Source organism: Bacillus rossius, chromosome 17 (assembly GCF_032445375.1).
Source record: "Bacillus rossius redtenbacheri isolate Brsri chromosome 17, Brsri_v3, whole genome shotgun sequence".
Lineage (NCBI taxonomy): Eukaryota > Metazoa > Arthropoda > Insecta > Phasmatodea > Bacillidae > Bacillus > Bacillus rossius.
The window spans coordinates 29,640,493-29,659,013 of NC_086344.1; the positions used below are offsets into that span (position 1 = coordinate 29,640,493).

At 34.6% G+C, this 18,521-nt stretch overlaps 1 protein-coding gene and 2 long non-coding RNA genes across 9 annotated transcripts in view; 2 read left to right on the forward strand and 1 right to left on the reverse strand.

The window, feature by feature from the left end:
• The window catches only part of LOC134540636 (uncharacterized), a 37,700-nt gene that overhangs the window by 5,576 nt on the left and 13,603 nt on the right, over positions 1-18,521 (reverse strand). For 4 of the 6 annotated variants that reach the window (XR_010076474.1, XR_010076469.1, XR_010076472.1 and 1 more), the window contains exon 5: positions 3,794-4,257. The exons of the other annotated variants lie outside the window; for them this stretch is intronic. This is a non-coding gene — a long non-coding RNA (uncharacterized LOC134540636). Of the gene's footprint in view, positions 1-3,793; positions 4,258-18,521 lie in introns of those variants that run through there. 6 annotated transcript variants of the gene reach the window in all.
• On the forward strand, positions 4-2,869 carry LOC134540638 (uncharacterized). Its single transcript, XR_010076478.1, has 2 exons — positions 4-175; positions 2,636-2,869. It is a non-coding gene; the product is annotated as an uncharacterized LOC134540638 (long non-coding RNA).
• The window catches only part of LOC134540635 (clavesin-2-like), a 68,994-nt gene continuing 61,040 nt past the window's right edge, over positions 10,568-18,521 (forward strand). Inside the window, exon 1 of one of the 2 annotated variants that reach the window (XM_063383492.1) lies at positions 10,568-10,840. In XM_063383492.1, coding sequence (XP_063239562.1) covers positions 10,775-10,840 — 66 coding nt within the window. In that variant the 5' untranslated portion in view covers positions 10,568-10,774. Of the gene's footprint in view, positions 10,849-18,521 lie in introns of both variants that reach the window. The other variant, XM_063383493.1, reaches the window with a different exon arrangement.

Sequence of the window (18,521 nt, forward strand, 5' to 3'; positions counted from 1 at the left end):
TCACCGCAGCATGGGTGACGCTTGGATGTTTGGTGTGTTGCAGGCACCCGTGGTGTTTTCCAGTGTCCCGGAATGAAGTTCGTGTCTAGCTGTCCGGATTTCGGCCGACACTTTACCCTGAGGTGCCAGCAGCGAACAGCCGGAACTCTAGCTACGCCACGAACTTCTGTGCTGCGTGAGTGACCCAATATGTATCTCATTACAGTCAAACCTCTATCGTTTTTCAGGGGACCAAAAAAAAAAAATTTTCGGCCGATATTACTGAAAAACGAGAGAGACTGCCATAACCTAAAAATCCACGATTACCCATTTCACTTTTCGTAGTAGTACTGCATTCTTTCAGATCGCATTATTTCTTCGCAACATGTGCCAAACGTACATATAAAAATTTAACATCCTTTTTTTCAATAATGTTCTTTAATTTTAATGTCATAAATAAATACATTACCGTCACGGTAAATATACATCTCGGTTGTTACGGTAACTGTAGTGAAAATGTGGTAGCTATCGTGCTTCTGCAGTAATCTTTAGTTCTTTTTATGGTAATTATCTTAGGATAACAATTGGGTTTGTACTGTAGTTATGGTACATCATCCATAATTCTTCGCAGGTTGTTGTTCATTTGTCTTTTCTTCATATTTAGTTACGTGCTCCATTACTTGGCTGCAGATTTAAGGTGATTTTTACTACTGTATACTATCGTTACTGTTTTTATGACGGTTTCTTTCTAAGATATGGTTATTTCTGCAAAATCTTTATGGTTAAACGATCATCTATTATAATTTATTGTGACGGGACCACATATTTTGTACGATCAATGCGGACAAAACGATAATTCGAACATCGGTACAAGCGGACTTTTTTAACCTTAGTTGTATGGCAATTTTGCCGGGACCGTAGAAAGTATACGATAAACACGGACAATCGATACATGCGAGTTCGATAGATAGAGGTTTGACTGTATTTCCTTTCTCTACCCCTCTTTTCACTTCATCAAATGTGTGTCCGAAGGAAGTGACAGCTGTCGCACCTTTTGAAATTGGGGTGGGTGGGGGAATTGATATTTGTGAAAAATACACAATGGAGTTTGGAATTTCAACACTCTGAAAGAACAGTATTTGTTTTGTATCACATATCCAAATTTATTTCTTGATCCTGTGATGCACAATGCTTGCTGTTTTAATTTTGTACAGCAAAAGATCCTTGATATAACAGTGAAATGAAGGGTAACCATTTTCGGAAGTTTTGGGGTAATGAGAAATTTATTAGTTTGAAGTGTGTAAAATTCATGTGAGATGGAGCTGGCATACTGCAGGGGCGTATGCACAATTTTTGGAGTCTTGCCCCCATATTAGAGGGTAGTCCGGGGAATTTTTAAACTCAGATGCAAAGTTTTGTAGCTTTTCAATACAAATGTAACGTTCAAAATGAATCCTGTATAAAAATACAGAATTCAAATTGAATGTTAGGTTTATTTTGAAAAGTCTGATATTTAATTTTGAAACTGTTGGGTAGGCTTGGGTCTAACCAACCACTGTACTACAAACAATAGAAAATAAACTTAGGACATAGATGCCATTTTATTCTTACTATCATAAGTTTTAATGTGAGTGGAAATTTTGTCATAAGACATGCCTTAATTCATTTGTGTTGTGATTAGATAGTTATTGTTTGGTCAGAATTTATTAAAACAGAAAGCATAATGTATAACAGTACCAATATATACAGAATTTTACCATCAGCATGAAGAGATAAACTTGGGTGCGTGATGCAGAACCTTTTACCGAAACTAATTACGGAATACACTGTATTATCTGCAAGTTTTTAATTAGGATTTCTTTATTGCATGACACCTTTGTACCTGCTCTCTCATGGCCTGTCTGTTATACAACTCATTTTAATTTTTCTCTTCATTACACTTGTAACAAGATGTCTACTTAGCTTTGTTTAATTGGGCAATTTTACAGATGTAGATAAACACATGTTAACAGCCTTTAATCTAAAAGAAATGTGGTAACAATTGATATTGCATGTGAGGTTAAATTTTAATGTTTACATAAAATTCTTCTTTTTCTTTTCTTCAAGACAGGTACTTGTTACCTCTGTCCTATTTGTCGAAAGACTGGTAAATATTTTTGTTAGGGTATGCGGGAATAGGGTTTTGTACTATGGGAAAATTTCGGGAAAAATAGATTTTCCCCGCAGGAAACGGGAGGGGATCGGGAAAATGATAAAAACATCTTTAAAAGAATATTGTGAGCACAGTTGACTTATGTTAAATCTAAAGCGCGACCAACATAAGCGTGGCCTTTGTGTCAATCTGTGCGCCATAATACTTCTAGTTTTGTCTCAAATACTGGAACATGATGCATTGAGCGATAAAGCACATACAGTTACCGGCAGATGAATGAGCAGATATTGCTTGCCACTGGCTAGACTGAATTCGTGGCCAGGAAACAACATTTGGCATGGCGGCAGACATAAAAAAATTTGGTCCTTTACACTCCATAGCTGCAATTTAACTTGCCATTGCTGATGTTAGTATAACAGCCGATAGTGTAGATGAGCTAAGTGAGGGATAGGTGTACATGCTTTTTGCTTTTCAGATTTCTTGCTGTTACTTTTTATGTTTCAGGTTTCTGATGGCTGGCAGACAGTCGTGTGCCATAAGGTGCACTTCTTGACACTTAAACGGTTGGCACCACATGTTCAAGCAGCGGTACAAATACATTGAAGAAATCAGGGAGGTTGGCTACTTGTGCAATGCATGCTTACCCATTACAACACATCTACATTGGATTTTTGTCTCCCTAATTTGAGAAGAAGAGTGTAAAATGAAATTTTTCCAAGTGTGAGGTAGATTAATTTTGTCAATTTTTTTTTTTTTTAACCAGCTACATATTGTTTGCCTTAATTTTGTAATGCTATATATATATATATATATATATATAAAATTATTATTTGCTACTGTTAGGTGGCAAATTGGGCCACAAACAATTAATTATCAGGCCCAAATATGACAGACTAATGTGTATATATATTGTCAATCAATACTTTACCCTCAGGTAGTTAAGATTGTATATTTTACTACCTTAAAGTCAAAACAGAATTTGTAGACTTCACATAATGGAATACATTGAAATATCCACAATCTTTGAAACAAAGCAACATGTATCAATTCTAGAATATCTAAAAACTGTTCTCATATGTAAAAACATGTTATTTGGAAATAAATGTTGATGAAACCGAAGACCCATTTTGTCATTTTTCCCAATAACAATCAGTCAATGTGTTCAGCCTTATCCCCTTGACAATTCAAAATCATGTTTGGACTTAGGTTGATTTTATTTCTGGATTGAATTGGATTTCCTTCCAAGTTGGGTGGGAATAATAAATTCTGTTTGTTGTATGGTTTAAGATGTTATTTTTGGAAATTCTTATATGTTCCTGATTGGAATTAATTATCTATATTTTGTATTTCAGCAATCAATTACTATTGTGGTGTGTATTACATCCAATAGTTAGTGTGTCTTTATTGGAATACATTAGTATTTAATAATTACTTTGGCTGGAGTGGTACATTATGTCTCTGTTGTTACGATTTATATTCACATCATTTGTCCTTGTTACGTTATATTTAAATTGGATTGTTTATTCACATATGTATACATTCTTAGTATTGTCATTTTTGTGGATGAGGTTTCCGATTAGTTAAATTATATTTGTGGTGGTTTTAATGCATTTATATGATTGCCCTGTTTTATTGGTGGGTTATGAATGTAACAAAGTGGAGTAATTTTACATTATCTTCATTGTTTATTAAAGAATTCATTACACTTATAGGTGACATAATAGTACCTGTATAATATATAATTTGTTGGACATTTTTCTACGAACATAATTTGGGTATTGTAGTAGTCTACATTTGATTTAGTGAAATTATGTTGATGTAGTTAATCACATTTGGCATATATTGGTGATATACCATAAATGGTTTTTAATAAAATCTTTGCCCTTTTCAGGTCTACTTCTAGTAGTTGATTTACACTGTTCTTTTATCTCTAATGAATTATTGTTATAGGAGTATATTTGTGGTACATTAATGACTCTGTGTGTTTAGTAAAATAAATTTGGGGCTTTATCAGTGTATGTTGTTTCCTTATTTCTGGAATATAATCTAGATTGTTTTGGTGAGATGTGTTTCACTTCCCATTTTGTAGACCTCCGGTCTGAAAATAATGGTGGTGGTGCTGCTGCCTGTAATAAAGAAGATTTTTGCATTTATAGAATGTTGCCATTTTTGTAAAGTTATTGGTCAAAGGAAACAGTTACATATTGAATGTAGTAGGTTTTGTGGTAAGTATTTCTTTCACAAGTTAGTGGGATGTATAGGGGATTTTTAATATGGCTTCCTTTAAAATGGACCTTTCTGTTAATGAAATGAGATTTCTTGCGTTACCTTAAGTACCTCTGAATTGTGTAATATTAATTAATGGGTTACAGTTATGTCAATATAATAGGTATTTAAAAATCCCTCTTAATAAGGATAGTTAGTTATATCGTATTTACTTGTGGTTAAGTTGCACCGGTATTTCATTACATATTGTATGATAATATAATAATTGGGATGGATGTTTACCTTCCATAGTATTTTATTGTGTTTGGTTAGTTCAAACTCCCCGGGTACCGGTTTTCTCGCTGCCGTAATATGTTCATTTTGATGTCTTGATATCAATAGTGAATTAGTTAATGTCCCCAGGCCATAATGTTAGTTTAGAATATAATGTTAGTTTAGAATATATGTGTCGATTGTACAATACTTCCGGAATTATGAAATTTGTATGAATTTATTCTAAGGACTTTGCTCATTTTATCTTCTGAAGTTGATATAGATATACGGTGTCGGAATTTAACAACCAGTCTCGTTTATAAATTTGTGATTTTACATTTTTCCCTCGTGTATTTTAGGTTGTCTCCTGTTATAGTTTTTCAGCCTTTTAAATGCCTCAGCCTAAATTATTGTGTGTTTCGCTATAAAAGTAACTTTTCACATTATAAAATATTTATATTTTGCAATTTAGATGTTCATTGCCAGGTATTAGTGTTACGTTTTTTCTCAGTGTTTTTAGGTTTAGATACTCTTATATGTACCCACGGTATTTCCTGGTTGTTTGTGGTATGTATATAATGTATAAAGGTCGGATGGATTTTTCAGATGTAATTCGCGTGAAAGTATTGTATTTCACTCTTTGGGTATTAAGCAGGAAGTGGAGAATGTAGTGTGAATAACAGGGTAACGTAAATTAGGGGTTTCGTTGTATGTGTGAGTTGTAAATAAATGTGCCTATACCTATATAGACTTCTTTTATGTTAAAGTGCATATTCCTCAAATGTTTTTCTTCACATATAGGTTGTACTTTATTTTCCCTCTGTTAAATTTGGTAAAATTGCCGTGACCTGTATGTAAGTAAATACTGTAATATATTATACATTACTAATGACTATTTCTTATTATTTTTTTGGAAACTCTTTCCTTGCCTCATGTTTAGATTGAGGTGGTAATAACTTGTCATTAAAGTTTCTAGTATATAACAGAATTAATTGTTCAAAATGTGGATAGATCAACTGACATGATGTGAATGTTCATCCAATTTTGTGGTTTATATAATTACTAAGTGGAAGAATTGATATGTTCTGAAATTACGGTTCATATTAGGAATAGTTTGGATGCGTGTTGGTAGTAGGTTAAAATATACTGACTTTCTTATATGGGTTTTATAAATATGTCATGAAGTAAGGTGCATCGTATGATGTGTGAGACGTTATTCACATAATGTTTCAAAATAGTGTGATTTAATTTCTGTAATAGGAATAGTTAATTGGAGGCCAGGAAATTATTTGTAGTAATGTTTATATTTTTACTTGTTATTCATATAGGGCCTTCATATTTATTATGTATGAATAGGATTTGCTTGCAGTTGTGGATTGGGTGAGGTAACATGTATATACGGTATGTTGGGCAATTTTTTACGATTTGTTGTTAATTGAATTATTTTTTTTTGTTACGAAGATTTGCGATATAATTATTTTTTCCCATTATAGTATTCTCAGGGGGCGGGTGGTATGTGGCTTTATATGGTATTAATGATATTTGTCAATATCTAATGTTTGGAGATAATTTCATTTTCCAGTTAAGATTTGAATAGACGTATGTATAAATTTGGGGTATGTTACGTGATATTTCTTGTATAGGTAAATTGAGTAGGTGTCTTCATGTAGTAAGATAGTGATAGTATTTTCGCATAAGTCACCACTTTCATGGTAATGTGTTGAGTGAGGGCCCCTTATTGTCACTTTCACTTAAGTGTCCAGGATAATTATATCTACATCTTCTGGCTTTTGTATATCTTGGTTGACGTTTCCAGATCATGTGTGTTATTATCTCAATCAGGTGTTTTCCCTAGTTAGGTGCTAGTTTCCCGGGTTTCTGGGACATACAGGTTACATCCTGGTTGTGTATTACGTATTTTTTCAAGTATAACTTTAGTCGTAGGGAATGTATTTTGTAATTACAAGCGTTTTCTCATTAAGCTTATTCTGGTGGTAGTGTAGCCAATTTGTCTCGCATCATCATGCACTTGTTATTGGTGTTTGAGAAGTGTAACTTTGTAGCTTCTCCCCAATTCTCGATTACATGAATGACTGTACAGACTTTGTTTTGAATTCCCCAGAGATTATTATCCATATATATGATGACATGGGAAGGAAAGTGTTAAATGGGATGTCTTAGAGACGGGGGTCTAGGATCGAGTTTTCAGGTCGGTATTTTAGTCTCACTGTTCCCGTTTCTTTGATTAGGTGATTAGTAAGAGTACAGATTACCTGGGTATTTCAGTTAACGCTTTCTCCAGAATATTTGGCCGTTACTACGTAGGGTGGAATGCTCCCGAGATGTCGGGTAGTGCCCTTGCTGATTATTTGCTCTGATTTACCCTCGCTCAAGATGTGACATTATAGAGGATGTTATTAGTATCGAGTACTTTGGGGATACTGTATCCACCAATGTTTATGACGTTAATTATATGTCAGTCGTCTTCCATTTTTGTTATAGTTAATTTATCGGGTACTTCTGTGAGTACCAGAAGTGCCACAAACGGTTGATATAAACTTCCCTCTCCCTGGCCTTTGATTCTGACTTTATGTAGGATTCACTTTTCTTCGGCTTTATAGAGGGTGAGGTAGTCATAACTTATTAGTGTATGATTAAGATCTGGTGGTCGCTATAAAAGTCCAACTGACTTCATTAGAACACCCAGATTTACTTAATAATTATTAGCTTGAGTGTGTTCCATTCATGAATGAGTAGTAGTCTTCGGTTTATCAACTTATCTACACCCCGTTGCATGGAGGAGGTGGAGTGTGTTCGTCTTAGCAGTTTTCAGGATAATATTGTTGTTGGCTTGAGCCCACTGTTTTGTTATGTCAGATAGTATCGTGGGTGAAAAATTGATGTTTCTGCATATTATTACATTGCCTTTAATTGGTGCCTTTATGGATATATTACGATCTGGGGAATATTTACTTATACACTGGGTTATACTGTGGACCCTGTCTGTACCCTAACATGGCAGGTGCTTAGCATCACATTAAAGGTTTATTTAGTTTTGTGCATATTAGAGATGTATATTTGCGGATGCCGTGTTTCATTTTGAACCTAAGGGTTATGGGCATTGAGAAACTCTGTGCCTTTTGAAGGTATTCATTGTGGTTTTGTTCACTGTCTCCACTACTATGCCCCCTCATGTGATGGCTCACATCATTTTACATTACTGCCTGTCCATTCTTTACGATCTGTAGTTTACCATTACCTTTCTCATGGTTCTGATCTCAATTGTTACTGGCTACTCTTGTGTGAGTTTATAACTACATATTCGGAATGTAGTGTCTCTCATACCATTTTGTAATACATGTTAGCTGTTTGGGTTTAGTAGGCACCAACTGATTATATCCTACTTCGTGTGAGTTTTGGTCTTTTCTGAGGCATGTAATGGCTCTTTTGCCTGTTCTTTTCAGAAACTAGTTGCTGTAGAGACCAGGAAAGTATCAGTAGCCTGTCCCCTCAGTTTCCTTTTTAGTTCTCTTTCTACTTTTATTTTGAGGAGGCCGTTTTGTGATTGGGTTGTCAAGTCTTCTCCCTTGGGATCAATTGTGTCGTGTGGAGTTCTCGTTGTCTACCGTGGTTTCGATGTCTGAAGACTTATTCGGGGAATGTGTCAGTTTGTGGTCTTTTCGGATTCGTGTTTAATTCCTCTGTGTATGAGCTTATCCTCCTGTCTCCCGCTTTTCCATGACGGGGGATCTGTACCTGGAATCATTAAAACTCAGAACCGACACTACATGGTTAATTAAGAACCTGCCCTTTGTGAACATTCATTACTATGGGTATACGTGGGCATGTTAAATGTTGTGTCTGCTAACGTAGGTCCATATGCTGTTGTTACTCAAGTTGAAATTGTCTCTGTAACAACAACGTTATAAAATAGGGAAATAGGTGTGGGATTTCCCACGGTTACTGTCAATAAGAGAGATCCCGAGAAAACCTACATTATATTAAAGATGGATACTATTGAAATCATAAAATTTGCTTCCTTTCAAGTAGAATCGAGAAACTAAAACGCAGTGGTACTTATATAATTGACAGTTGTCAGGAGTATACAGTGTGGAACATGTATTCTGAATTATTAGGAAATGTAATCAGTGTTTGCTGAAAATGTTTAAGTGTGTGTGGTGTGCCAGTTTGTTGGTAAAATGTTGTCTAGTCATTTCACCTGCAACTGTTCATCCTGAATGCTTCTTCAGCGTATCAGGGTTAATATGCGGTAAGAAACTTAACAGGTTGATTCCTGAGAAGGTTCATATAAACTGATTTTTCTTTACAGAGATCTCTATACTGTGGATTCTGACTGTTGCGTTGTCAGTTTTCTGTTAGAATTATTTTTTGAATATCAGAACTATTGTTAATGTTTTCATGTACTGTAAATTTTCGTAAATTCGTGGGTGTTGGGGATTTATGACCTTCGGATTTTTGAAAAATTTTCATTACAATACAAAATAAATTTCTAAAAGATAAGATGGTAGTCAATGTACATGTAGTACTACTACAGGATGTCATTATAAACAAGACATTTGAGAAGTTAACAGAATGGTACGTAAGTATTACCAGCATAGTCCGTTTGTAGTAAATGTAGCACCCGAGATATTTTTTTTTCTGAAAATTTACAGTCTGGCCTGATTAAATTTAACACACCCATTTGTTCAAGTTGGTAGTATATTATGTAAGAAGTAATTTAAAGTCTTCTTAAATTTAATTAATTGAACCTGAAGTCGTATTTTGATATGTAAGTGTTGGGTGTAGTAATGTGGTGTGCGCTAACATGGGAGGATCCTTGTTAAGGGGAAGCGAATTTAGGAGGGGCGGGAGAGTGGAGAAACGGGAGGAATAAAATAAAAATCATTAGTTAATTGTATATTAGTATCGTTAAAAAATCTGAAATTTTGGAATAAAATAAATATAATTGGGGAAAAAATGGTAAGGCTTATACAAAGTTATTATGTATTTAACATGCAGTATATATTTTGTGTTGGTTTATAGTGCACTTACTAATGTTCGTATAAAATTGGATGCTCCGTTTAAAAATAAGGTGGAAGTAGATTGTTGAAGTGTGAGAATCTTGTCTAGACAGGCTGGGGGCTGCAAAGGCAGCGGATGCATGATGTTATATGGTTTACCTCTTCCTCCCAGACAACAAACCATCTCTCTCCCTCTCTCCAGCCCTCTTGTATAGTCCATTCCCGGTATAATTAACATTTTTTTAGGGTCCCCCACGGTAGCCATTTACCGTTAATTTTTTGATACAATTTGTTTGTTAGTTATAGAATATTATTTCTGCTCGAAAATTTCTAAAAATTTAAACTTTCTTTAATGAGAGGATTTAGCAGGGCGGTTAGAGTATTTATTTTTACCGTAGATGAATTATATTTACCTTCTCTCCGGCTAGTGTTCCCGGTTTGTGAAGTGTGATAACTACAGTCGTGTGCTGCATACAGTTAGGAAACTTGTCACTGGCACCATGTTTCACATACTGACGTAAGGTGTACAGGGTTTCAGGAAAATCTACGTAATTTCCAACCTACCATAAATATCCGACTGGAGTCTGTTTACGAAAAGTATTTAAGAATTTGCCAATGTCCAACTGTTTTTTTAATATTGGATTACGAGGAGTTAAAATGGCTAAAAGGTATGGTTTTGAAGTTTTAGGCGTATAAAATCGTTAAAGATTTTCTTGAAAGCACCAGAGGAAAAGGTATTAAACCTTTATCTTTATTTTCCCGCCATATAATGTTACGGTAACTGTTTAAATTTCACAGTTATTTGATGGGAAAGAGATGACTGCGCGACAGTTCTGAGCCTTTTACCTTTTACCAAGTTATAAATATTAGTGAGAGTCGCTCTTATCATCCCGTTTCACTAAAATACATGCTGGCCTAACGGCGTCCTTAAACTTTACAACTGATAAGAGAAGGCATGAAGAAATTTTTCTAGCTTATCACCCAGGATCCTGGTATGTCTTGATTATGAAGCTTCTGTTGCTACCCATAGTTCACAATTGGAAGATGTGACTATTCACGTAATCGTACAAATAACGCTTTGTATAAGGTGGGCAGGTTTAAATAACGTGGTATCCTGTAACGTGGGTACATTAGATAATCTTTAATGTTTGCTTTGCGGCAGACGGTAGACGAGTGCTCTGAAGGGAGGGGGAAGATATGCTGCGCGGAGGTGAGTGGGTGAGTTGTTTGTCAACCGTCTGCGTGGCGTCGGTGGCCGGATGGTGAGGTGGGTTAGCGTACATTTCATGTTTACACGCTGTTGTCGGAGGTTTTCTTTTTGTTAAGTTAATAGTAATAATATTTAATGGTATTTTATTTTTATGGCCAAATACATACAATTAATACTATAAACATTTAATATAAAGAGTTAACAAATCTTTTTTTTTCTTTTGTTGGGGGACGGGGGGTCAAAATGGTTAACCCCCGATTTTCTGAAGCCCTTAAGTGGTATAAACCGTACATACATACAAGTTTTGGATTCAAAACATACAAATTGTCAAATCTCTTTTTTCATAAACAATGTACATATGTATAACTGTACCCGAAGCGTTATTTTAATTATTGATTTTCGCAAACATATGAACAGTTCCAGAAGTTGAAGTAGATGACTGACTCTGATTCTGTGTTTCTTGCATTACCATGTGTGTTCGAATGTCGGACTGTTTAGTGGCCTGTCTTCTTTTGTGAAGAAATGTGGAATGCAGGATATGGCATTGCATTACTTTTGATATTGAAAAACAGTTTTTCTTCCTTTCAGAATACTTTATAACAGTGTCCCATGCAACTGCAGCCTCATTCCAAGTGATGTCTGTGTTATTACTACATTCATCACTTTCATCCCCACTACTTTCAGGTTCGTTGGAGGGGTTTTTCATCGCATCTATTATCTCTTCTGTTGTAAGTGACATGGTAATAGGTATGTCTTTGTTGACCGGTAGCAACCCATTTAGGTCTGTCATGGACAGTGTGTTTAAGGGATTTGTTTGGCAGCACATTCAACCATTTGTACAATTTCCGTGTATGTGTTGTCTGTGTGCCCTGACATGTCTCCACCTCCGGATCCTGGGAAGTCTTCCTCGTTGTCTTCTTCGTCTGTCACACCTAAGACTGTTTTTGTAGGCTATGTTTTGTGTAGTGTTTCATTTTTCACAGTACTCCATGCACAAGATACATTAAAAGTAGTATCTTTTAAGTTGTATTTCTTTTGAAATTCAATTATTTTGCTATCATAGTTTGTCAACTGACTTATGAAATTACGTTAGTAGAGAATTTTCAGATTTTGAATGACACTCTGATCCATAGGCTGAATTAAGCTTGTCACATTTGGGGGCAGGAACGTTGCCGATATGTTGCCTTTCTTAAGTTCCTGTGCAAGTGGATGAGAATGGCAATTGTCTAATAATAACATGATCTTGCTATCTTCCGCCAGTCCTTTCTCTATCAAGTTTTCCTTTACACTCGGCACGACAATATTATTGGACCAAGCAAGAAAAATTTCAGTAGTCATCCAAGCATTACTTTGAGCTCTGTAATTAATAGGCTAGTGAGTGACGTTTTTTAAACACCTTGGCTGTGCATACTTTCCGATGAATGTGAGTTTTACTCTGTGTGTACCTGCCGCATTTGCGCATACGAGTATTGTTACACGTTCTTTATTTTGCTTGAATCTAGGCGTGAAGTTTTGTTGCCGTTAGCTAATTTTGTTTTTGGTAGACATTTCCACGGCAGACCACTTTCGTCCGCATTGTACAATCGATCGGAGGTTAGGCAGTTTTCATTTACTAGCTTCGCGAAACTGGTACGATATTCTTTCGCAGCATCTTCATTAGCCAACGTCTGCTCGCCAGACACATCCAACTTCCTAATTCCGTGCCGATCCTTGAATCTAGTTAGCCAGCCCTCTGAAAATGTATACGGTTCGGTGAGCTTCATTTTTTCGTAGAATTCTTTCCCTTTTTCTATCGACATAGGTCCTGATAAGGTAGTAACTTCCGATCGTTTTAAAGATAACCACTTGTACAATGCACTGTCCAAGTCCCGTAGTTTAGCTGTGTGGAGAGTTTTGTGATTATCAAAACCTTTTTCCGACTCGTTGTTTAACATAAACATTTTGAGCTTAGCACTACTTTTTTTAATATCGTAAACCGTAGTATCGCCGATGCCATATTCATCCCTGATTACAGCCACCTTTACACAACGTTCCAACTTTTTGCAAATTTCCACCTTTTGTTTTAATGTTAACGTCACGTGCTTCCTTTTCACAGGCGCCATTCTTGTTATACTGGAAGGAAGAGGCTAGGCGCCGCACTGATTGTTTAGTCACGTTGCCCTTGAAAGTGTTGGGCTAGTACCGTTACATAGCTGCTAATCTGGCAGCGCAGCGCAGCAGCTATGCGTGGCCATGCAACACTGAGAATAGTAATACATACATCTAAACAGTAACGATTATGTCACTTCGGAAATATCCCGGGTTTCTGAGAACTTCGGATTCTCGGGCCACGGACTGGCGAGAGTTTACTGTATTTGGGTTTCTAAAATTTCAACTTTATAAATATATAGTTGAAGTGTTTCAGAGTAGCAATTCTGATAGGTGGATTGCAAATGGTTTGGATATTAAACAACTTCCATTTAGCATATATGTTGATCGAGGGTACTGTATGTGTTATTTCTATGTCATAAGTGTATTAAAGAATTGAAATTGTTTCATTTTTTTCTTTGTTAATCTCAATAATTACTTTTTCGAAAATATATACATCCTTTTTTCTGAGTACAATATTCTGTTGAATTTTATCATTAAAAATTTGTGTGCAAACGGAATCAATTCAAAGAATTATTCGTCTCCAACAATCTTAAGGTTACAAAGAAATTATTATGTTTGCAACGGGAGTGCATGACTTGATGTAAGATTTTGGATATATACTGTTGCTAAGTCCATGTATGACTGTAGAAAAAAACTACAAAATACCCAAAAGAGTTAGTATGGGTTAAGCAAAATACAGGTTATAAACACAACATAATTTTATTTAACAGTAATAAGGTCATAATTAAAGAAAAATGGATTAAGGGATTAAAAGAATAAAAAAACAGTGCCAATAACTTCTAAAGATTGAAGTCAGTATTTCTCAAAGAACATGTTTGTCCATAGGCCGAAGACTCCCCCCTTCCTTTTCGTTGACTCCGTCTTTTAATTACTAGTTACTTCGCGTTGCAATTTCAGATTGCCTATACCGCGTCAAGACTTCACTCCAGTCGTTGTTTAAAGGTGTTATAAGTTAGGTGATTAGTCAGTCTGCGTACCTCGTAGAAGTAATCATGCTTCGTTAATCATACTTCATAATATTTGCTATTCTTTGGAATATTGGAAACGTTTGCGAGTTTTGTACCCTTCCTGATGTTGGAAGCTATCTCCCTGTATCATGAGTTTTTGACATCCTTTATTCTCTAACCATTAGTATGGTTAGAAGGAATTTTCTGCTTATTTTGCCAAATGTCTGTGAACCGTTTCGGTTCTGTTTGAAGACAGGGCCTATGGGTCGGATGACTACCTCCCTCGAGTTCTTCCTTCGGTAATCAAGAAGTTAAAGTGCCCTGTTAATTTATTGGTAGCTCAATTTCGGCCAGCAATCGTTAAACCTCCTGTACAATTTTCACAATAACATTGATTGTGACTACAGAAATTTTTCTTTTGGGACTTTAATGGGATTGTTTAATTATATCCTATGATTAATGGTGATTTTATGGTTAAGGTAGGCCAATTATTTTGATATTGTAATCGTAAATCCATCTTAATGTTATGTAATAATATATATGTATTTGACCATTAAATTATCAGGTTACCGTATTGCCCTGGAAATAGGCCGATCTTTTTTGCCCGTTTTGTCGGTCTATTATGGGGTACTAGCCAAAATTGTATAATTAAACACATACATTTCAAGGTGAATCACTGATGCCATACAATTCATTGACCTGAAATTACGCTGTACTTACGTGGAATTAATAATTTTTCCAAATTAGAAATTTAGTACACCCATTTCACCCTAATAACGTATCGTATTTTTCGTGAAGTACACAGATGTGGTCACTTCTAGCACGTACCTTTTAAAAGCTCCGTCTGGTTATTTTTAGTGGTGTACCGATGCGGCTACCGATGAATCGTAATCGGCGATTATGGGCACTTACCGATTAATCGTAATCGGCGATCATCTTAGCGATTACTTTGCCGATTATTTACGTCCCGGTGTAATTAAGTAGGTTTTTACTGTGTAATATTTTGTTACACATTTTAGGGCGAAGTACGGTAATATTTGTATATATTACAAAATTCATCTAACTGCGTCATATCATAATTACAGATATTTCGTTAAGTTTAATATATCTTATTGCCTATTTTTTCTACACGTTTATTTACGTTTCGTCTTTTGTTTAGTGGCCTTGTTCATTACGTATGGCCGGAGAAGTAAATAGCTGGTACGCAATCAAATTACCACAAACAGTTCCAGTAGATTCTATGACAATCGATCTTTTCGAGTCGCAGTAGCGGTTCAAAATCGTGGTCCCGATACCTTTGAGTTTTTGGGCGTGGTTACACGGGAGTCTGAACTACTTCAGGTGAACATGTTCAGCTGTTGAGTGCGGTTACACACAGTCTGAACATGTTTCGTTCGAGGCCATTTCTCATTTAACTTAAACAGGTTGGCAAAGTAGTTCAGATCGACATATCTTCTACATTAGCCTCTGATTGGCTGGTTAGAATATAAACAGTCTTTTGCAGAAATTCTAGATGGAAAGTGTTTCTGGAACAAGTTCGAGTAATATTTTACCGAATGCAATAAAAAAAACCAACAGATAATTATACATATTTTTTAATTTATCCTGACCTTAATTTTCTTAAAACTGAGATAGGTACTCTCGCTCAAAAAATAATAAAAAATAAGTTTAAAAATTTTATTGTGCATGTTTGAATTCCCGATTTGAAAAAAATATTGAGTAATATGTAAACACATTTCATTTCTGCTGATAATGTTGTATAAACAAGTGAGAAAATCCCGCGTTTTCTGGATGCAATTAAAAAATAGAGATCAACAACACAGTCATTCGTTGACAGTAGACAATCGGTTTTAGAGCTAAACACACTTTTCAGCAATTACCGTGTAACCGCACACTTTCGCGTTTGTAAACGTGTTTACTTAAACATGTTCACCTGAAGTAGTTCAGGGTCCCGTGTAACCGCACCCTTTATCACTGTGTTTTACAAACTCGTTATGGCATAGAGTAAATAAAGTACTAGTATAGAGTGGACACTCAATGCTATTTGAAGTTCTACGTTTTTTTTTATTTAGAAATGCTTTAGTTGCTATACAAAAACGCAAACATTAAAACGAGGTTGCAATGGTTTAAAACCGAGATAAAGTACCTTCTGGGGTAAGACTTGCGTTTCAAATTATTATTAAATTTTAATTTAAATATAACATTGATCGTAGAAAGTACAGTTTGCAGTTAATTTGCTTAAAACGCTAATTTGAATAGTAGGGAAATTTTCAGCTTCAATTGAATGTTGGCGAGCTTGTGACTTTTTTCGTGCATGCATTAATATTTATTAAAATATTGACTTTATTTTTTTCCCCCTTATATGAAAATCATTTAGTTACATATTGGTAAACGTGACGTATAATGATTTAGGAGAGCAATATTTTTAAAACAATAAGTGAATTCCTTACCTCCGGGACAGTGTTTGCCTTAACCTCATTTTAGTTAAAAATGTTTTGTTTACGTATTATAACATTTGTTAAAATGTATAACATGTAACATATTTTCGGATTATATTAAATTTCTGCCTTTTTTTATGTCCAGGAAACAATTTCTGTTTTAGTAGAATCACGGTGATTGAAGTTAAGGTTAGGATTTTCGTGGGTACATACCGAATTGCATTACAAATCGTAAACAAAACTAATGCATAAAAAAATGTGCAGAAGTATTTAATTATTAAAAAATATATTTCTGGCAAAATTTAACTGCCTAAGATGTACGATTTTCCCACAAAAACTGAAATGAAGTTGTTACCAATGGCATCTAATTCTTTATGGATTAGGTGAAAGTACACATCTTTCTCGTATCTTCACTTCTTGAAGACAGGTGTATGTCAATTGTTAAGGGGAAAAAATACTTTTATTTCAACATAAAAATTAAATAGACACTTCATTTTATCGCAACCCTCACCTGGGTAATTGTTCCGTATCACGTATCCAAGTTTATTCCTTGATCATATGTGATTTATCCGGTGGCACATGATGCTTGCTGTTTTAATTAATGTTAAAACAGCAAGCATCATTACCGTAGGATCATGCCGATTAGTATCTAGGGATAGACTTAGATACTCGATATAAAATTTTTACCCACACCTTCCTCTCAACCTAAAAATAAAATTCATACAAAACATTTCAGACTAATTAAAGTACATAGGTAGTAACTTTGAGCAGAATTTGAGATTCATTGACATTTAGAACAGTACCTAAATATTAATGTATTGTGTGCTTGTCCTCAATGTGCGACTACACACTATCTGAAAAGAGGAAATTCTGTAGGGCATGAAAATAAAACGCTCATCACTATTTTAATTACACAAAACTTTTATTTTGTTTCGTTTTAATAATTTACACGCACCTAGTTTCGTCAAGCGGAAACTTTAAGTAAAGTTAATTATTAATATCTCTTCTCTTGTATTAGTAGTTAACATAACACGTAGCCGAATCAGACATGTTTCATAACAGTGATTTATAAAGTAATTCATGAAATCATTGATATTATTTAACGAGATTACTATTTCAACATGATTGAAACAAAATTTCCTTAGAAATTTTTTATTAAACCTATTTAATATTGCTTAATTCAACGCCAACGCCATTAATTATGGTGTTGTTGGATAAACAAGTGATTCGACATGCCAACGAAAACTTGTTTATTTTCCTTTATTATTTTCATTTCAACAATACTAATTTATGTCATAAATGTGATAAAATGTTAAAATAAATGTAATAATTATTTAATCATCGTGGTATTTTGATCATAATTTTTGTGCCCAGATGTTGGATAAAGTTGTATAGCAACTAGAAAAATGTGATTGCTATGCCCTATGAAGTGTCCCCCCCCTGCGTTATGGGTGTCTTTGGTAACATTATCCGTTTGTATTTGTATGTGACGTGAAAAAGTATTTATAATTTTATATATTCAGTCAACATAAATAAAATCACATGTGCTAGAATTGGTTTTTAGTCATTTTTATATAATTGTAGGGAGAAAAAAAGTGAAGTGTGGGAACATTTTTCTATAAACTCAAGTAAACAAAATAATGCAACATGTTTAAATTGTTAAACGGTAATTTCTTGATGCAACCTTATGTGATAGTCGATAATAATGCTAGTTTTCCGCAATAAACACTTACCCATTGTAAATTACAATTATTAGACTGTAGTTCAAGTTGTTTACAATAACAAATATTTAAATAGAAGTTAATTTAATTTCCCCTTTCAATGACTTAATAGTGTATTTTATATATTTTTATACTGTTATTATAACTGTATTCTCAATTTTACCTAATCTTGTTATTAAATTCACATGGGAATAAAAATTTTTGTGTACATTATTACACTTAAAAAAATTTCTTCATTATAATCGGTATCTGCCGATTATTGCTCTCGTAATCGGTGCACTACTAGTTATTTTTGAACTGTATTTAATAGGCTGCGGTAATTTTACTTGCTTGTGAAATGTAGTATTTCCAGTAAATAATTAGTAAAAACAGTAATTATTTTGCCGTAAGGTTATTTACCGTATTCTTCGTTCACTTTTACCGG